Genomic DNA, 22,627 nt, shown 5'->3' on the forward strand with positions numbered 1-22,627 from the left:
TCATCAATTACCCCGTGGCAGAATTGTTGGCAGGGTGGTATTTTCCGAACTTTGAACCGCGGCGTAAATTTCTCGCGATGGTGTTATTAGTTATTTGGTTTATCGTCAATACCTGGCACGGGGTCGTCAATTATGTCGGTACGAAGCACCTTTCAGGATAATATTTTCTTCAACTTTGGTGTATTATTATATACTATTAGCCGATTGTTTATTAAACGCTTCGCGGGACTGTTTATTCGGTCCTGATGGATGAAGTGAAACGTTTACATAATTCACTCGAGTCGTGCGTAATAGAATTATAATTGCTGCTTGCCATTTTCGGCAGACAAAGTTGAATGATGACTAAATTGCCCCGAATGGAACAGAAAAAATGTTTCCAATATCTTTGTTCCACCTGATACCATTTGCTTTCTCTAATTGCACCACCTTTTCGACTGTAATAAGTAACAAGTAGGGGGAATAATAATAAGTAGTACATCACGAACAGTATTCACAAAGCAACTTACAACGCACAAGCAAATACGCACCGATTATTTCTGCGCGTTAGATGTTTCACTTAAATTGCGTAGCATTATTTGATCGTTAGAGGAGTCAGCAGTGCGTTCACTCATTATGGTGGAATTCTTTGATGACTCCTATAAAACATTGAAGGTATAACGAGCAGTGGAGAAGGAAAGAGCGAAAGGAAATGTAATAGAAAACGATAATGCTCGTCTGATTTTAATTCCGTAAGTTACTCAACATCTTCGACGACTAGAAATACACAATATTACAATATCGATAATAAACTTATCTTAACCCTCGGTTGTCACAGCTCTTTTTCGAACGTAGTTGTCACACTGGGTCTATTCGACCCAAGCCACTTTTCAGTCAGCTGCTGTTTAAAAACTGTATATTAAATTAAACCGCAAAAATTCTGAAATAACGTTTGAACATTGTAGAATATATTTTCATCGTTGAAAATTAACATTTACAGTATCTTCATGTTTAAAAAAATGTTTGGAAGTAAAGGAGGTACAGAAAAATATTTTGCTTAAAAAAGTCATACCTTTTTAGTGTTCAATATTTTTAGCTAAAAATCTATGGTTATACTTTTGAGATATGCTACTGTAATGAAAAAATATTAGGAAAATTAATAAATAAAATTCCCCTCACTCGGGAAGCGCCTCTACCTTGTATGGGATACTATGAAATTAGGGGAAATGTGTCTAAAACGATCCCTTAGGGTAAAATGATCCCTGGCTGTGCTGTGGCTATTAGTGGTGCTATTTCGTAATATCGATGTTCAAAAGTTCAGCCCGTACGTCATCAAGTGTCGCACGAAGTGCCATTTAAATATCAGCGCTCTGTGTGTTATAAACAAGAAAAAATAAAAATTACTGCGTTTTATCTAAGGTAAGGTCTTTTTCAATGCTGTGTAACTTCTGCCATGAACGGCTGAGTGTGACAGCTGTTTTTTTCGTGGATTTAATGAAAATTCAGCAATAATTTAATGTATGTTTTGTTAACGAATTTAATAATTTGACGTTACATTCAACCACTGAATGTGAGTTGGATGTTTGGGGTCATATGATCCCTCTCTAGCAGGATAAAATGATCCCAGGAATCCCAGGGGGTGCGTGAAAATATTTGAGTCTGTGCAGCTAATCTCATTTTCGTATGTTTGTTAGTTGATTTTAAGTATTTACACTCACTGATTATACACCAAAAATTATCTAAGATTCGATTTTTTAAAAAAATTGTTTCAATTTATTATGTTCGCATACTTTGTGACTGAGTTAAATTTTTATTTAAATAAATCAATGCTTTTTAATATTCGTCTTATTCATTATCAGTAGATATAAAATGATCCTAGGGATTATTTTCCTAAGGATCCCTCGTAGGGATCATTTTATACACACAGGTGTACAAAATAATCCTTTAGAATGCCTTCACAAAAATGCGAATAAAAAATATAATTGATCAGGTAGCTAAATTTCATCTAATCCACTAATAAGTTAGATAAACTAACTTACAAAAACCACTTTACTTTTATTTAAATAATGTGCATTTGTATTTTTTATATGAATTACGCCTAAAGGGGATCGTTTCAGACACATTTCCTCTACTATTTCACGGCGCCAGTAGTTCAATTTTCAAAGATGCCTGAAATATATTTTGCCTGAAAATCAAATTTCGGGTCATTTTGACCCAGCGTAACATCCGAGGCTTAAACTCCCTCCGCACACCCCCATTTAAACGATCACAAACTAACCATCCTAATTTGTTTTACCAAACCACAAAACGATATCAATTATAAATCGCGTTGAGCATTGCCTTCAGACGGTGCACCGTATCGTAACGATCAGCGCATATCGCGCGCAACTTGTCAAAGTCGAGCCACCGTACGATCGTTAGAGGCATCAGCAACAGCTCCAATGATTATCCTCGAATTCCAGTGTTCTGTACACAGGAGAAAGGGTCCGTGTGTAATGAGCGATCAAAGGACGTAAGGAAGGCAGCGAGAGAGGGAGAGTGCACGAAGGAAACGGGGCATAGGGAAGCGGAGAGCGAGCGGGATAGGGATGTGTCGAGGGGTGCGGGGGCGAAGGACGAGAGGCAGTAACGCGGCTACGCTAATTACGAGCAAACTCGAGGATATTCTTCCTTCTTCGTATATTCACGTGTACGGGAACGTACAACGCAGCCCGTATCTTCCAGGAACAAACGATCGAGCACGAAAACACGCATCGTGGCTCTCCGCTAGTTTCCCCCGGAGGGAAACAAACGAGCGTCACGGCTCGCTTGGAAGCACTGGGAACCGGAAACCGCCGATTTCAATCTCACTTTTGCCTGCTGGATGTCCCGCGGTTCGATCTACTTACTCCACGTCACCTCCGCGCAAACACGCCGTGGATAATTTTCCCTCGGAGCTACATTGCGCGACGCACCCGTTTTTATCGAACAGTCGTGTCGCAGGGACGGTCTCCTAATTGAGCACGGACCCTCTCGCGCGTCTGCGTTTATCTTTCCGTCCACTTCTGTACGATGGTCGCGATGTGCTTAAGGCACGATGAAATGTGTGTGATTATCGTTTCTATTTGATCGTGAAAATTGAGATGCAAGTTGTAAGGGTTTGGGTGGTTTTTTAATATATACTTTGCGGGATTTATGTTTTCGGAAGAACTTAAGGGGACTACCTTTAAGGAACTAGTTCTTGATCAGGCACTAGTTTTTATCAGTTCATGAAATAAATTGGTCTTTTAAGTTTATGTTAATAAATAATTGTGTGAAATAATTATTAACATAATAATTGATAATTCAAAAATATATGTGCTGTATATGAAAGCAGTTAGGATTGTTAGTTTTCGTGAAAATAAATGTGTAAGCCCACTTGAAGGGAGCCCCTGTTGTACGCCATCTCTTACTTTACAATGTAGCGCAAGAATTTTAGTATTATATGTATCACTTTGCTTGAAAAGTCAGTGATCATTATTTCGTTCCAATTTTTTTTGTGGAACTAATTTTTGATCACATGAATAAAAAATAGCTTAGAACATTATAAAATTATAAAAAAAAATAAATTTAGATGGTATAATACTAAAAATAAGTTTATTTGGTAGTTTCTTTTTAATTAGTATGGCTTTCTGATCAAATATTAGTACCTTACCTGATAAGAAATTAGTTCCCATGTATTTTAGATGATCAAAAACAAAGTAGTTCCTCATCTGATCAAAAAATGAGTTTCCATTCCATGTATTTTAGATGATCAAAAACTAGTTCCTGACCTGATCAAAAATTAGTTCCCATGTATTTTAGATGATCAAAAACTAGTTACTAGTTACCTTATTATTCCATACCTTATAAATAATTAAATTATATTTATTTTCAACTTTTTTAAATTTTTCCTTAAAGTTTAAACATTAATTCATCTTTTAGTATAAAAAGTCTATGGTTTAAAGTTTTATTAGGTTAAAAATAAATATTAAAGCGGGAAGCCCTCTAAACTGATCAAAAACTAATTCCTTAACGGTAGGCAGTAGAAAAATCGACTTTTGTATTGCATTTTCCGAAAGTACTATCTTTTCTGAATAAAACACCATTTGGTTTATATTAAAATTCGCAAAATTGTTGATTTGGCAGCTAAAAAGGTCGAGCGGTAACTTATAGCATCGTCTTTGCCCAGAAACTTTAAACGCGTTTTTCTCGAATCTTTATTTCTCTATGTTTTGTCGTATTTACGAATGAACGGAGGTTCAGATCGGCTTGAAACAAATTACAGGACGTACAAAACATGTGCCATTTCCCGCGCAACCTTCTAATTTGCATAAAAAAATTAAAGAGTCGTGGATTTTTAATAAACCACAAACACGACCGAATTTTTCTTGAAATAATCGCCGTTTTGCGGCCACCAGCTCAACAATTCTGTTTTAATTTAAGTTTTTATTGGTTGCGTGGGAAACTGCGGATTTAACAAACAAGAGTCACACCTTGAAATCGGATTACGTCACTTTTTAAGACCAATATTACAGCAAAACCACAGAAGAACGTTAAAATGTTTGACAGCCCCGCCATTTGTAAAGCACATGTATATTTCATACCAACTTTTTTTTAATCTCTATGCTAATAATAAATATTGGGTACAAGGATACATCTGGATTTGCTTCCATTTTTTTTACAAATACATTAAAAAGAAAGTGATTCTTTCACGGAAAACGACTGCTTAATCCCCAAATTCTAATCGTTCTCGATTGAAGTGATTGATATTTTTGTTTCTAATTAGTCTCGGATAAAAGACAAATTGTTTGTGTTTCATGTACGGCAGGTTAGAATTGTAGAAACCTAAACATTTTCATTCGCGCGTGGAAAAAAGCACCACAAGCAAAAATCGGGATCTTGAAAAAGTGAACGTAATATCGCCTATACGCTCGTAGAAGAGGTACGTTCCTTGGACCAATTGGAATGATCAGACAAGACCTTCCACTAATCCCTATTCGATATCAGCAAGCGGTGTTCTACGAAGCACGTGTTGTCCAACCATATGTATATTCTTAGTTAAATTTAAGCACCCTTCTAACAGGGGAAATTATTGGAAATATATTTACCTCTCCTTCAGTTACAATTTAAATTTTTACTATAATTATCACCACAGTTCTCCAATAAATCACAGTGTATCACAGTCAGTCTTTTTGTGTCATCAGCGAAATTAGTTTCAACCTGACCGCGTCACGATAGATTTGTGACAGCAATAGTCCAATACCGATATCATCTCCTAATTAAAACGGGATAATCCCTATTTCGAGCTGTGTATTTAATTTTCTGAGATCTAAAAAATGACTTCCTCCAATAGGGGATTGCAGTTCGTTTCATTCTGGGGGACTAGTGAGGAACTCGTTCGCTTTATTATAATACCAAAAAGATTGACAACCACCAATTTGCAATTCTATGGCTCGCCGTGCCTGCATAATAATCACCAGGCACTGCACGCTCGATGTAATCGTTCCGTAACTGTGGACAGAGCTTAATTATCCGAGCGAAAAACGAAAATCTCTGGGGCCGTAATGACATATTGCTTGCGTTCGCGAGTAGGCTGATGGAAATCTATCGCGGCGATAGAAACCGTTATGAAACGTGTCATGCACCCCTGAATCATACCGATGGGTAGTCGCGGAACGCGAAAGAACAAACGTGTTCTAATGCGGTTCCAGGACGTGTTCAATGACGCGTGCGCATCACGATTTAAATCGCCACGCTCGATCGACCGCCGGATCGAAAAGACCCCGCGGCCAATTCTAATGTGGATCGGTTCAGGAAGTAATTTCATTCGTGTCCCAACGTCCCCGTCCGTATTGATGCAATAAGTCAAACATCGGTGTGTCTTTTGCAGAGCTCGAACCTCGGCCAGGAACTCCTCGACAGAGTGTTCAGGCACCTGAATTTATTGGAGACCGCTTACTTCGGGCTGCGTTACCTGGATCACGGGAACCAGACGGTAAGACTCTTTTCAACGATACTTTATATCATTTCATGAAACTTTGATCGAAGGGTTTGCTTCCAAAACGCTTTTAATTCACTTTGTAGGAAAATGAGAATATTCTTTGCAAAAATGATTTTCTTAGTGTCCCTGAATAAGTTTCTCTTTGTTTTGCTTCAGCTACTTGCATACAATTTATTTTCAGACTTCTCGTTTAAGTACGACGATTTAAAGCCGGGAATCCACCGGGAAGCTAAGCTAAGCTACGCTATGCGATGCTATGTTTCAACGTAGCTTTTGGTGGAAACGGTTCCACAAGAATGTATCGAAGCTAATTTTGTTAAAACGTAGCATGGCATAGCATAGCATCGCATAGCATAGCTTAGCTTCCCGGTGGATTCCCGGCTTAAAAAGGAACGTTTCTTAGTATATCAATATGTTGGACGGTCGAAGTGTATGTTTAAAATAAGTGGGAAGGGAATATGTTTAATTTTGTGTTCACATATTAATACGGTTTCGAAGCAAACTCTCCGATTCATGATTCTCTAAAATTTGTTAAACCCTAGACACTTAAAAATTCTGTAGGGTAGGGCGGGGCTAAAAGTCAAAATCTCTATTCATAAACAATGTATTGAGTTTCGCAGTATACTGTGTAAAAGGCGAAATGAAACGGAGATGACCAAAGAGTTGCCAGTCACTTTTGGACGTTCGTGCGAATTACACGGCGCCTTCTTTATTTTATGTATCGAAAACCAAAAGAAACACGTCGTTTTTATGTTTTATACGAAGTAAACCACAGTTTAAAAACGTATCAGCCAAAAACGTTAAAATTATATGTTCCTTTAGTAATGTGTGCATGATATTGTTTATTGCTGAATGTTAATATTTTCTAACGTATATGTCGCAGAAATTATACAGGAGGGGAGATCGAGGCTAGTTAATACAGACGAATTATCTCGACACCGTATATATGTAGCTCCATTTAAGCGAGATATGTGAAGTTTCTTGTTCAATTCTTTACTACGATTCAGCGTACGTCTGTGTACCTTGACGTTAACAATCGTGTTTTTAACCGTTTTCGTTTATATGGAGAAACAGTGTTTTGATACATCCAAATTGATCGTCCAAATAACATTTTTTCAGCCAGTTTGTATGTATTTTCTCAAGTTTTCACTTACTATATATTAAAGAGGAAGGACCAGAGTATATTTTGGCATATTTGTTATTAAGGAATTAATTCAAATAAAAAATGAAAATAATTGAAAACAGAATATCGTATCAACTAGCCCCGCAGTGGGGTAAATTGATACACTTTGCCTTCGTCCAAATAACATTTTTTCATTCAGTTTGTATGTATTTTCTCAAGTTATCGCTTACTATATATTAAAGAGGAAGGACCAAAGTATATTTTGGCATATTTGTTATTAAGTAATTAATGCAAACAAAAATTTAAAAAATTTAAAACTGAAGAACGTATCAACTAGCCCCGGTCTCTCCTACCATTGGGGCAAAAAGTCCCTCAGATTGAAAACATATATTTTATTATTTGTTTTCATAATAAGATGGCCAGTTTTCATAATAAGTTTAAAGAAACGATGCCTAAGTTTTTAAATAGTGTCTTTGCCTTAGTTGAGCGATTTTTTTAGTTTTTTAATTCAAAATGAGCCTCTGACTTATATTTTTATTTTTTTTTTAAAAGAAGTCATGCTTTCCTTTCAATATTGAATACCAAAAAGAATTGGTTTAATAAATATTTGTAGATTTGAAAAGAGTTTTTTTTTACTTATTTAGTTTAATATTACACGAGAAGACATTGGGGACTTTTTGCCCCGTGCGTGGGGGCAAGAAGTCCATTTTTCATTGACAAACATTTTGTGGTATAACTCAACAGACAATAACAATATCAACAAACGAACTTCGTGAACGTAAAGCATAATAGTTATAGTTTATACAAAATAACACCAGACATTTCTAGATTGTTATTACTAAATTTTACATAGGTTTCTATGAAAAACTGGACTTTCAGCCCCACCTAATACTTAGGTACCTCGTGCAAGTATAATACATAAATTAGAAATTTTATGATTACTTCAAAGTCCTCGGGAAGCCCAGAATTTCCATTTCTAAATGAAAGTAACTAATTATACGTTCTGGAAGTTCGCCCTAATTAGAGCACGACAGAAACGTTTGCTTTTACTTACTATAAACGAGCAGAAGTTATTAGATTGATTCATATAAATTTTTCCCTGCTATCCAATTATGCACACTACTCTTTTCCAAGAAAATTTCGAAAAAGTCACATGCCCGTGGCGTTTAATTACATACAAGTAAGAACGACATTCCGTGCGCACCAGTCTAGCAGATCGTGTCTCTAGATGCTAATTATTTCGCACGGCTCGAAACGAGAGCATGATCAATGCAGCGGCGAGATCGAGCAGTTTACCGTTAATTAGATTTCCACGATTAAAAATTCATACGAAGACGCCCCGAAGGGGCGCGATTGCATCGCCCTCGGGGCATAAGAGGATAGGATTATTATCTACGGGAAATGTCGAGCTGCCTGCAATTTCCGGTCTGCTTGATCAACAGTTTCAGCGTAACGCCGCTCGATCAGCCGGGGATTAATTATTTAGAATTAATTCTCGTCTGTTATTCGCGCACTCTTTAGCAATGGCTCGACCCGAGCAAGAAGATTGGGAAGCAGCTGAAAGTCCAAAAAGGGGATCCGAGCTCGGATGTCCACAGCCTCTACTTCGGTGTGAAATTCTACGCGGCCGATCCCTGCAAGCTCATCGAAGAGATCACAAGGTGAGCAGATTGAATTTACCTTGCCGCGTAACTAGTTGCTAACTCCTCGTGACGTATCACGGTATTGCGAATGCTCGACTAACTCGGGGGATGATCACCCCTCTCGCCGTTTTTATGAAGAAGAAAGACTCTGGTGCTCGCAGAGTGAAAGCACGTTGAAATTTGCTTTCTGCTTCGAAATTTATTTGACGAATATCATCAGTCAGGCACTTATTATTCATAACGCATAGGAGGCACAGTGCTCAGGGTCTGTGAAGTGTTTTAAGTTAAAAGAAAAATGTACTCGCTGCCCCTGTCTTACGGAGTCTGCCTACAGAAGTTGGCTTTGAATGGGGATCCACTTTACGGTGGAAATATTAATGAATTACCGAAACTGTAGCACCGTGAATCAACAATAGATAGCGCAGCTGCTTTAAAATCTAATCAAAGTCGCGGAGGTTCACGAAGCAGCCCGATAGGCATCTCCTTAACTTTTCGCTCCATAATTTCTCGCCTCTCGTTGCTCGGCGGGCGATTAATTGCGCGCGGGAACAATGCAAACTAGGGACAGCGATCGGTATCAGTTTTATTGCGAGAATCTAACAGTATCTACCTTTCGCCCGTTCGCGGCACAATAGCCTCGGGGGGCTTCGATTTACCGCCTCCTGCTGGCGAAAATCATCCCGTTTTACATTGTTCGCCGGCGATTCTGAAATTCACGAGCGGGAATAAGTTTTTGTAATCTCTCAATCAGGTTCCGACATCCCTAACGGAGCGTACAAACCCTCGGCTCCCCCGCCTCGTGAATACGAAACAGGCACGTTTGCACGCGTGTGCGCGTGTACGGGCCTTGTGTCGGAGGCACTGGATGCCTGTCTCGTTATCCTAATGAGTTGGGCTTAAAATTCTCGAAGCACGCTTCGAAATCTTTTTACTTCGGCGCCATTTCACCGCGACGACGAAGTTAAGGGAACTTAAAACGCTCCTGCACCGACGTCGCACTCGTCCCAGAGGTGTCAGAGCGCGTCTTTTAATAAACAAAACCGTCGACTCGGGATGCAGCTCGTTCCCTGTCCGCGGTATTGTATCTTCAACTTCGTTCTGTCTTCTCGAAACGCTGCATGGTTGAAGATAAAGTTTCTTAGGAGACACCAGATGTAATGATTGTACAGGCCTCAATAGTGATCAACTGGTTGATCCCGATTAAATGGCAATTGTCACTGTATTCAGCTGGGCATCATTTCTATCCCATAGAGTAGTGCATAGAGCCTGCTGCACCTGGGCCGTAATGCACCCCATTGTTAACCGTCACAGAGATCAGCATGTCATTATCAATGAGATGCCATAGCAATCTGGAGACGCGTGCCTCAGACTTAAACGATACCTTCATTCCGTTCATTATGAGAGATCTGTGTGTGCTTTAAGCGGGAATCGATCATTGTTTTACCTTGAACTAGGTAGGTGATCTGAAAATTCATTCATTCAGATCTGCATATTTTCCCCTGTTGCTTAAGGGGTTACGCCACTCTCAGGCGCTCGAAACAGTACTAAACTAGACGATTTTTTTTTACTGATACTATGAGGTTGAAAATTATTTATTTTCTTCGTATGGGTAGAGCATGTTTTAGTGCATATATTGTATAAATACTGTACAAAAATATTAAAAAATGACCGAGTTATTTGTTCTCCCGCGAAGCTCGTCCGCCGTTACACGCGTGACTAACCTAACAAATTATAACGAACATGTTCGGCTGAAATCAAAAACCCGATGATTTTCGTGTTCCTTAATAAAATGCCTACGATGTAGCATAGGGATTTGAGAAAACAAAATTTATTGCACAAATGAGAGCAAAGTGAAAAAAATTATACGTTTTTCACATGAAAAAACGAATTTAAACCATTAATTATATACGAATGGGGTATAGCATGGAAAAACTGATATGCTACATCGTAGATAATACCATTAAGAATATGCGTGCCAAGTTTCAACTCAATCGGACAAATAGTTTTGGAGATATTTGATAGGTCATCTTTGAAAATGTAGTTTCGAGAAAAACGCAAAAGAAGAAAAGTAGAATGGTCGCTACCTGCTGTGGAATATCGACATCCGCGCCTCGTTGAAAGCCTATAACTCGGCTATTTTGGGGAATTTTTGCGTCTACAATGACTTTAATTATTCTTAAAACTTCACGTAATAAGAAAATGCAAAAAAAAATTGTGTTTTCAAAACTTTCAGAGTGGCGTAACCCCTTAAATTTAGTCTATTCTTTCAATTTCAAGCTCTTGAATTTTACGCACTGACAAAGTACCTGCATTCATGATTTCGTGATATCTAAATTGAAGCTTACAAAAATCTTACAGAATGCAGCTGGTTCTTAAGGGGGGAGACCTCCCTATAACGGTAAAAACAACATGCTTTTTTGGGAATTTTTTCTAGAACAACCGATAAGCTTTTATTATTAAACACTGGTCTATTGGAAAGAGTACATTTTACGGATATTTCAGTATTTTCTGTGGTAAGAGGTATTGAAAGGTTTGAGAGTTATAGGCGATGCCCGAGGCGTCCTTTTTTTAGGTGCTTTGCGGTGACATCCGCATAGCTCGGTGCAGGATCATTCAAAATTAAAAATTCGATTTTTTTAGATAAATATATGAAATTACCTAGGCGCTATCGAAGTCGATTTTGGGAAAATTATTTTGAGACAAAATGGCGGCTGTTCAAAGTTGAAACACCGATATTTGTAAAAAATCGCTCGTTTGTCGAGTGTAAAAAAATAAATAGGCAAAAACAGGAAAAGATCTCGACAGCGTTTAGAGTTTTAACCCTAAAAAAGCCTGCAAAGCCTCGAGTAAATCGGTTTATTAATTTTTGCGTTATCTGTGTCACCGACTTTGAAAACACGATTTTGAGGAAAACGCGTTTAAAGTTTTGCATCTGACAAGGGGACCTTCAGGTTTGGCAATTTCAGAAAATTTGAATACTTAGTGTACGTGAAGGTCTTACTCTGACATTAATTTCTCAAAGCAGTAAGCCGCGCTTTTCAGCCAAATCCGAGAAAATCGACTTTGAAAAATTTTGAGGGAATTTCTCAAAGTTGATTTTCTCGAATTTGGCTAAAAAGCGCGCCTTACTGCTTTGAGAAATTAATGTCCGAGTGAAGACCCTCAAGCACACTGAGTCTCAAAATTTTTTGAAATTGCCAAGGAACACCTACCTACTTACACGCGTATAACTTTCTTAGTTTTGGTCAGATTAACTTGACACTTTCAGGGAATATTTCATGATGATGTAGGTACTTCAAGAAAATATGAAAATCGAAAAATCGATTTTTCGAAAATTTCTATGTAGGCTCTTCTCCCTTAAGGGGTGATGCTCAGTCAGGAGGCCGAAAAAGGGGTGGTCTTTGGAAATTTTTTACTCAAAAGCTATAACACATTTCTCAAAAATCTTTTTTTCCTTTTAAGGATTGCATCTAGTACCGTGCATCGTAATTTTTTTATTTAAAAATATTTATCAATAACTAAGTTATTGTAAATCAATCGGAGGTTCTCTAAAAAATAGGCTTCTGCGGTGACCATTACTGCACGAAAGCCGATCATCTAAAATAAAAAATTAAAAAGAATTTACTTATTATATTATATTATCTAGTATTTGAACGAAGGATTTTTTTATCCGATGCTTAGTTTTCTTTTAATTGACAAAAATCAAGCACGATTTATGATAAGAATTGAAACTTTTACTTTAAACATTAGCCATTTTTTCACAAATAAATATTTCGAAAAATCCTTCGTTCAAATACTAGATAATATAATATAATAAGTAAATTCTTCTGAATTTTTATTTTAGTAGATCGACTTTCGAGCAGCAGTGGTCACCGCAGAAGCCCCCTTTTTTAGAGAACCTTCGAGTGATGGACAATAACATAGTTATTGATAAATATTTTAAAATAAAAAAATTACGATGCACGGTACTAGATGCAATCCTTAAAAGGAAAAAAGATTTTTGGAGAAATGTGTTATAGCTTTTGAGTAAAAAATTTCCAAAGGCCCCCCTTTTTCGGCCTCCTGACTGAGCATGACCCCTTAAGCAAGATTTGAAGGGTCCTTGTAGAAAGCACCGTAAGTGCCAGCATTAAAAAACGAGCATTTTTGTCGGAAAATAGTGTACATGCCAGTGGTAATGATATCGTATAGAATTTGATTTCTAGCCCTTAAAGTGTTTTCTACAATGACTCGTCAATTACGTCTCCAAGAGACACAGTTCAGTGTTCAGCAGATTCATCCATTCACCACTGAAAACTCTGCCTGCCTCGCAATCTGCGTGACGAGAAATCGAGGCTATCTATCAAACTCACAGACTGTCGTATGGGTTCATCGACATTCTGTCCCGTGGGGGTCGTATTACGGTTTTCAAACAAATTACCGCAGTTTTTCGTGACTCCCTTATCAGACAACTAAGCAACTTATATCAGGACGGTCCTCGATTTACCGCGGAGGCCAGAGCCGATAGGGTCTAAGCGAGCAACGTGGCAGCCCCTTTTAATGGAAGCCTAGAGAAAAATTGAGGGTTCTGCCACCGATAAACCGGCTCGATTGATTCCTTGTTCGCTCCGGGGAGCTCCTCAACCCCTGCGATACTCGATCCCGCCCCGAGCGTTCGCCGATTTTTTCCTGGCGCGTGCTACAAGTTCCCTTGAAGTTTCAGCCGGGGCAAGATAAAGCGCCATTTCTTTTTTCTTCAAGAGTATCGACTGTACCGTCGATATCGATCATCCGGCGCGTTGCTTCGCCTCGCAGACAGCTCTGCATACGAAGCCGGGGAAGAGATATCTCTTCGTTCTATCTCAAATATTCGAGTTCCGCTTCCGCGTGATCGGCACCGCCGAGGATCGTTAGTTTTTCGCGCGGGCATGCTTTGATACCTCGGCTCTTTACACGGCGATACGGAACAAAGCGTTAGTTATGCGAATAATTTGCTCTAGTGCGCATCCCCGCCTCTCAGCATATTATTCTTCTTTATTCTTCACTGTAATTTCCCATACACGGTTTGCATTTCATCTCGTTCGGTGATGATCTCCGCGGCATGGCGTCAAAGCCGTAGGTATTTTGATAGTGGAATATTTATATTTTGCCTCACTGAAGATTTTTAGTGGCGGGGTGTGTCGGTTCCAGAAATCATTTATAGCGAATAGAAAACAAAGTAGATATTAGGAAGGGATGCGTCCCTAATGTGTTTTAAGTTCTTTTGAGATTTGTTGCAAACTATATTCACGGATATTTTGAAAATAAATTTATGTTTAAATTCCTGTTCAGGTGGTCAAAGGGGAAAGCAATAGGGTTGCTTGAAAAATTTCATTTGACGGGCAGTGTACCTATTAGTATTCGATGATCAGTTTCCTACGAAAGTTCAGCTTCGATCTCTGATAATTCATTGACCACATCTGTCGTCCCCGGAGTAATCTTGTCTCCATACTTCGCGAAGTAGGATCGTGGTCTCCATTTTCCCACGAATGTAAATTCATTATGCTTATTTATCTGCTCGGGTGATGAGCTAGCGAGTCGTTCGATCGCTTTTACGAGGAAATGTCCGTGTGGAAACCGAGAGCAATTTCGTTATTACGTATCTGGATGCAAAGTGTCGCTTTCTCATGGAAATCTCAAAATCGTGCATTGCGATTATGATAATCGCCAGGGAGACTTCTTTCATTCCTTTCTTTTTGTACGGGGCAGTCTGTATTGCTGTGGGCAAAACTATTTATACGAGAATGTCAGCTGCCGAGTCTCGTAGCTTTAATAACTGTAGATAATTCTAAAGGAAACCTGCTTTCTTGGGCGACATTTCTTGAGATTGAGTGTGCAGGTTCTTATTAACAGGATTTGCTATTTCTAGCCTCTTCTTACTGTAAATATAAACAGTTGCGAATATTTTCATGATTATAGATGATCTCTAATAAATGCGTGGGTTCCCCATATTTTTATATTGATTCGCTGAACTTTCTTAAGCTTTAGAGGGCCGGGATTTTTTCATTGAAATTGTAATTTTATTTACTTAAAATTTATGCATATATACCACCAAAATAGCCGGCAAAGTATTCAAATTCTTAGGTGACCAATATAGTGGCCAGCCCGACCCTCTGAAGGTTAAGATGAATCACAACTTAAGTCCATAGACAAATATTCATAGTAACTAGAATCTTTTCTTCAGAACGAGGTTACAGAAAATATATTGCATTTTAAAAATTACGTGTTATTTTATAGATCACCGTTAACCATTTTTCAAATATCTTTTTTATATCCACACGTTTAAAATTAAGTAGAGACAATACCACATAATTTCTTCTTACAATTTACATTACCTCTATTAGGTGGCACTAAAAGAAACTATAGGTACATATAGACAGAGATAGGCAAAAATTGTATTCAAATAAAATTCCGAATCTTAATATGTAAAGCAGAAAGTGTTTGTGAGTTTGTTGCCTAAAAACTTTCGAACAGTAAACTCTGAGGTCACGAAATATGTCCCAGCTCATTGCCTAGCTAATCCAGATGAATGTGACTATTTTACACAAAAAAAAAAAAAATACTTTTTTTTATAAAATCAGAATCTAAATTTCAGGCGAAGCCGAGTAGTAAAGCTACTTAGTAACGAATAAAAGTTACAAAAAATGATTCGTCATGTTAAAGTTAAAGTTGAAAATTTTATTCGGCATTGAAATTGAAACGCTCGACGAATAAAAAAAAAATTAACTTTATTTGTCAAACAATCTGAACTTAAAATAACTTTTATTTGGACCGTTATTTAAATAATTTTTTATCTAGTTAATGCCCAACTCTGCCTATATACATGTACATGAAAATTGTCAAAATTTGATATGCCATAGGTATTCATTTACTTCCTCAAACCTTCTATAGCAAACATCTGCCAAGATCTGAAGACCAGTTACATAAGTAGCACACAAGCTAAGCATTTCGTTCCGCCATCCAACGTGCCACATCCTAAAAGAAAACGATCCAAAAGCACCGCAAGCATTTACCAAAAACTGCGCCGCGTAATCTCCGGCATCAGTCATTGTCGGATAAAAATGCGTCGCTCGGCAATGATACTCGCCGTTGATTATTCAAGATTCCGTCGCAGAGCCGAGGTACCCGTGGCGGTTTCAGCTGATCCAGTAGTAGAGCCAGGCGCATCATCCGGAACAAGAAGGAAAAAACAACGACCCTGGAAACGGACGAACTCAATCTATATGCAAATGCGTTCATCTTTTATCTTGAGTATGAGCAATCGATGGACGGTTGTCGGGGATTCGGCCGCGGTTTGTGCAGCAGCTTTCAGCTCCATTGCACAATGAACGAGCCGGCGGGACGTCGGATCTAAGCACCAAAACCGACTTATAAATAATACCGGTAATGAGATGCGCATATCCCCGTATTATTATTGGCTTTCACGGAAAGTGAAGCGTGGCCGTAGCCGACGGTAATAGCAACCGGAATAAAGCGGCCAGGAGATAAAGCGAATTAGCTTTATATCTCACTAAATATGCCGCGGCTTATGGCCAGTTCGCCACGCGAAACGCAATATGCCGAGATCGTGCGCGGGACATGCGGAAAAATCGGACTGCTGCGTGCCTTCGCGGGTATTTTACGCGCCTCCGTTTCTTTTACTCTTGTTCGACGCGCGGGCATTAACCGAGGCCGGGTGTATTTAGTCTTACAATATCGTGGCGTACGAATACATTAAAATGTAAATCTTTCGTTAAATGTACGGGACCGTTGACGACCTCCTTTTCCCTTCCATCTTTATGTCTTCTCGATACTCCTGCGGTGATTAGCAAGGGGAACTCGAGGAATTCCTGTGGCGATTGCCGTATCTGTACGCTTGGGTGAATTTCTGCGTGGCGATGGTGTATTGGGACCATTTCGGAATTATGCCGGATGGAATATTGTTACTAACAAGGGGAGGACATCATGTGGTAGACACCGATTTTGATGAGCCTTGGCACGATGGATCTGTGTCGAAAATAAGTAAATAGGTGTCCGAGCGTTTCAGGCCTTAAGGGGTTACCTACTGTCAGGAGGTAGGAAAAGAATCGATTCTTTGGGAATTTATTTCGGAAAGTACGTGCATATTTTTATGCAATGGTTTTTGTATTCAGATGAGGGACACTTTAACGGGTTATTATATTATGTTTTGGTATAAAAATATTTAGTTATTGCAAAATAATAGAGATATTTACATGGAAATTATTAAAAATTTAGGGTTTTAGTGGGTCAAAATCCCACACTACATTGGCGCCCGCGGGAGATTCCCTTCTGGAGGCGTCGGGGTGTCTTTTGAAGATGTCTCCACGTTAAAAAAAACATTTATACATTTTTTTTATAAATTATTTTTTTTTATAAATCTGTTTTAACTTGGGGAAATTTTCAAAAGGCACCCCGACTCTTTCAGAGGGGAATCCTCCGGGGGCGTCAGGGTAGTGTGGGATTTTTACCCATTAAAACCCCACAGCCACTATGACATTATAATAATTTTTAATATTTCTGTAAATATCTATTATTAAGGCCCATTGGCAGAAACGCTCGGACACCTATTTACTTATTTTCGACATAGATCCATCGTGCCAAGGCTCATTAAAATCGGTGTCTACCGCATGGTGTCCTCCCCTTGTAAGTGTGTCACTGTACTTATTAATTCAACTTGGAACGGAATTATAATACACACGAAGCCTCTTCAGCTTTCTGTACCAAACATTATTTCATATTTTTCGTCCATCGTGAATGTACTCTTCTGTTCAGAATAAAGCTGTTAGAGTAAAATTCAAATTCTTTCGAACGCAACGTTTCGTCCAGTCGCAACAAGAACAAGCTAGGGCAGACTTGTGGGAAAATTAATGGATGATCAGTTATCGGCTCGCGCGTTCATTTGAGCTCCGAGGGCGAAGTTCCTAAAACTATGCGAAGTTAGCGAAATGTCTGACAGCCGTTTCGGTGTATCGGGGTGGCAGACGGGAGTATTGACCCCCGGTGATCAAAACGGAAACACCTCTCATTCCCTTGCTAACAAGTAAGATCGAACTCTGGACTATAGATTAGCGTGCGGTTGTGGCCTTAGGCGGCGAGCTTCGCGCTGGACTAGCAATTAAGCTCCGAGCAGCTATTATCTGCCGAAAATGAAAATTGTAGGGAGCATTGTTACATATTTCATGTTTCGGTAGGCCATTGTTTTGTACTCTCTGCTATCGCGTGTTCCTTTTTAGTTCTTCTATATTTTTTATTACACAATGAACGAAATTCTTAATTATTTTTGCTGTTTTTACATTAAAATAGACCAATTTTACATTGCCACGCGTTTCATGTGTGTATCGCTGCGTTTTATATATAAAAAATATTGGTTCTTCTCGTTAGTTTCGTATCTTTGCGTTGGGTTCCGAACTTATTGCCAGGGGTTGTATTAGCAGTCCTCTAACCTTCGTTGACGGTGACGCGAAAAGTACTGCACGCGAACAGTGCCATATTTAGATGCAGTTTTATCGTTCCCCGCAATTGCAACGTTCTGTTTTAATCGATAATATATCGGCGTTGGTTTACGAGCGTGCAGGATCGCAGAACCACGTTATGCGCCCTTTTTCCGTCACGGTAGCGCACGAACGTTAAAGCACGATGTGCTCTTGCCTATCGTTACTAATGTCCGCCCACGATTCCCGAGAAGATCGTAACTTCCTTCTTCTCCAGCTTCCAGAGGCTCTCGACGACGTTTCATTGACGTTGCAATATCGTATCTAGCTTCCACAGACGCGCGTGCACACTGTAGAGAAGACCGTTTGTGCTCGCATACTTACTGTGCATATATCGGGGCACATATACCGTATTCCGATATTTGCCCGTGCAATCTCTCGTAATTGGTAATGCAATTTAGAAATCGATAGCATGAAATGGTGGAGAGGTGGTGTGCCAGCTTGATGGACCATGGTGCCTATATGGAGGTATTGAAATTTAAGAGCAGCTCTGATTAAATGTGGGTAAATAACAAGAAATTGATCTGATGCAAAACCTTTTTGTTTAATAAAACAAACGAGGAAACTTGTTATTATCCCGATTTTGATATTAGAATTTTATTTCCATTTTATTTCCATTTTATTTCAATTTTATTTCAACCTTATTTTAATTATATTTCAATTTTATTTCCATTTTATTTCCATTTTATTTCAATCTTATTTCAATTTTATTTCAATTTTATTTCAATTTTATTTCAATTTTATTTCAATTTTATTTCAATTTTATTTCAATTTTATTTCAATTTTATTTCAATTTTATTTCAATTTTATTTCAATTTTATTTCAATTTTATTTCAATTTTATTTCAATTTTATTTCAATTCTATTTCAATTTTATTTCAATTTTATTTCAATTTTATTTCAATTTTATTTCAATTCTATTTCAATTTTATTTCAACCTTATTTTAATTATATTTCAATTTTATTTCCATTTTATTTCAATTTTATTCCAATTCTATTTCAATTTATTTCAATTCTATTTCAATTCTATTTCAATTCTATTTCAATTTATTTCAATTTTATTTCAATTTTATTTCAATTCTATTTCAATTTATTTAAATTTTATTTCAATTCTATTTCAATTCTATTTCAATTCTATTTCAATTCTATTTCAATTCTATTTCAATTCTATTTCAATTCTATTTCAATTCTATTTCAAATCTATTTCAATTTCATTTAAATTATATTTTAATTTCATTTAAATTATATTTCAAATTTATCGTTCTCGCGATGCCTATTTAATAGGCATAATTTCGACCTATCCACTGTATCAGGTCCAACATAAAGCACGCTTCATTTCCTCTCTCGCTAGGCAACGAATTCCATTAGAATACTTCTAACTCGTTCATCGTCTGCCCTCGTGTCAGCTCTGGCAACGAGCTGCGGGCAGACAGCCTAAGCCAGACGCAGACTCCTTCACCGCTGAAAATTCCTCTGATTAAACAATTTTACCGTTACGCCCTTCCCACCGGCGGTCCTCGTGCTGGACGAGGCTCTACGGTCTCCATCGTTTTTCACCTCAGAGATTCATCCGTTTCAGGAATCTTGTCGCAGAAAAATCATGGTTTCCCGTGGCTAGGGGACGATTACGCGCGTCCCGCTGATATCCCGGCAGACGACCGGGGTGTCATCGTAGCCACGGGGGTGTGCATTCGCGCAGTGATAGTCAGGACGCCTTCAGATTCGCAAATTCCATAAGCGGACGATCGATGTGAGGGCTCCTTAACGCGGCAGAAATCCCCGGCTGTTCCCTGGCACAATATAACAGGATACGAGATGCAGACAGTGCGACTGGACCGCGAGACATAAAACCGTGGCTCGAGGGGTGGCGCGGGCGAAGGGGAGCAAGGGATAAGGCGCTGTCGCCGACGGTTCTCCACTTTTGCCTGCACACGTGGTCCCATGGCCATGGTGTGTCGTGCAAATGCAAAAAGATACGTCACGGCACAGCGCGCCTATAATGCGCAGAATATAGGATATGTGATACGGAATGAAAGAGCAAAGGGATCACGTTGGAAACCCTCTTTCGGATTTTCACCTACAACGTGCGAAAGTTAGAAATAATCAAGCGAAACGAACGAGTCGATGTCGTGTCGAGTTTTAATTCAAACGTCTGTTGATTAATCAAACGATTTTTCACTTTGCTTCTTGGAAATTAGGCGGTTCGTTAGTTACCTTGCATTGCTGGCTAAAAAGGGGAGAAATTTGTAAAAGGTAAGTTGTTTAATCCATTGAAATCGTCTGACAAGCTGAGCTTGTACAGGATGTGAAATAATTATGTCATGGTTTTCACAAAAGTAATTACTAGACTGCGGAAGTTTATGCAATTATTATATTTATTACGATAATCGCTCGAGCTAAGTAAATTCTGTATATGCTAGAAATAAATAAACATTTTTTTAAATAAAATATATATATATTGAAAACCCTCTAACGACGAAGCATATTTCTATCAAAGTTTCACTCCTTTAGTCCTTTTCTATAAAAATCTATACTTTGCATAAACATCCGCAGTCTAGTAATTACTGTACCCCTGCATCGGTGGAGATCTGTTAAAAAAATTGGCCCGCAAAATTGATATTGATCTTGAAATTCAGGGTCAATTTTTTTATTGTAACGTGTTTGACTCACTGAAACGAGAAGTGTTAAAGGACCTATGCTAAAAAAATGTTTCAAACAATAAATGACAAAAATGGTCCCTCTGCCACTTTTTACCCCCGCCCCAGCGAGTAGAACACATTATAATAATAAAAATTGGATCTCGATTTTCGAGGTCAAGATCAATTCGACGTGCGTTACGAAAAGTAGCACGTCTGCCTTCGATCTCACGAAAACTATCACGTTTCGGTTTTCGCTGCGAAAAGTAGCACGTTTCAGCGGTTTGCAACGAAAAGTATCATGTTCGGGTTTACCACGTGTTCGCAATTCCCCCACTCTCCCTTACTTAAATTATGTAGATTAAAATTTTCATATGTGTTGTCTTTTGGAGATTAGATGGAATTATTATTTATTAAACTATATTTCCAACAGTTGAATTCTTTTAAACTGATCACGCGCTGAAAAATGACGGTTTCTGCAGTCAGCAAGTATAATCCAAAACGTGCTATTCTTCGTGGCCAAACCGGATAATATCTTAATTTTTGCCGTAAATTCCCAAATGTGCTATTTTTCGTGGCGAAACAGTCAAATGTGTTAGTCTTCGCGGCGGAAAACCAAATGTGCTAATATTCAACAGAAACTATGGAACGTGATTCTTTTCGTGGCAAACCGAAACGCGCTACTTATCGCAAGAAAATTGAAACGTGCTACTTTTCGTAAGGCACGTCGAATTTTACGGTACATTTTTTTTTAACAGATCACCGATCCAGAAATGAGGATACAGGTCGATTTTTGGAATATTCTGTTTTCGAGAATTTGATTTTTTTAGAATTCTTTTTAGCTTGCCAGTACTCTCGTTGTTACGTGTAAGGGTTTAAGCGTTGATTGAGTGGTCGACTGACTCCGATGCTGATTAACGTGGATGGCTAATTGTACGCCGATTCGCTTGGCCACTTTGGTTTTTATTTGATGCCCCTTTGACGCGTTTCAGCGCGAGCCACGGTAATGCGGACAATTTTCGCTCGATGTCACGCCCGCATGCGAATGGTCTACTCTTCCAGCACGAGTCTCGAAATTCCAGGGAATTCCGAAGCTGCCGGTAGCGCTTGAGAATTCCGTATGCGTCGAAATTGTTCGTTTCTGAGCTCGTTCGTGCGCACGTCCCCTTCGATTGTCGTATTATCGTCGCTTCGGCGGGTGTTACTTATACGCGTGTACAAATCAACCGAACCAGACTGAAGTCTGAGGGAAAACGGCAGTAAGAAACCTGTGAGAGGAAGAAAAGTCTAGATGTTTCGCGAGAGAAAGTGAATGAGGGCAAGGGATAAGAAGAAAATGTGGCAGATCTTGCAGCATTCGATCCAGTCAGGATCCACTCAGGATTTAATCTTGGCGGAACCGAGTTGAACGGATAAAAGTATTTTTAACGCAAATTCAATATGCTTCATTAGGTGATTATGAAAATTTATTTAAAGAATAAAATCCAGTTTTCTTGTCCTTTTACAAAGCTTTTGCATGACTTCAGTCGTGCTTACATTAAGGGTAGGTTCATTCTCGTATAGTCTCTTCAAAAAATTAGGATTTTCTTTGAAAGAAATCTGTAACACATACGGTGAATAGTCTTTTGGGTATTGATGTATACGTATTTTAAGATGATAACATTTTTTTTATTGTTTTTTTTTCGAATAAGTAGATATAACTTCGGCGGTGATAAAACAACGGTGTACATAAAAACAAAA

The 22,627-nt window shown here is 38.6% G+C and overlaps 1 protein-coding gene across 4 annotated transcripts in view; it reads left to right on the forward strand.

The window, feature by feature from the left end:
• The window catches only part of LOC143372794 (band 4.1-like protein 4), a 125,625-nt gene that overhangs the window by 63,903 nt on the left and 39,095 nt on the right, over positions 1 to 22,627 (forward strand). For all 4 annotated transcript variants that reach the window (XM_076819344.1, XM_076819343.1, XM_076819345.1 and 1 more), the window contains exons 3-4: positions 5,867 to 5,971; positions 8,622 to 8,761. In XM_076819344.1, the coding sequence (XP_076675459.1) occupies positions 5,867 to 5,971; positions 8,622 to 8,761 (245 nt within the window). The remainder of the gene's footprint in view (positions 1 to 5,866; positions 5,972 to 8,621; positions 8,762 to 22,627) is intronic.

The sequence above is a fragment of the Andrena cerasifolii genome, chromosome 9, assembly GCF_050908995.1.
Source record: "Andrena cerasifolii isolate SP2316 chromosome 9, iyAndCera1_principal, whole genome shotgun sequence".
In the NCBI taxonomy this organism is placed as follows: Eukaryota; Metazoa; Arthropoda; class Insecta; order Hymenoptera; family Andrenidae; genus Andrena; species Andrena cerasifolii.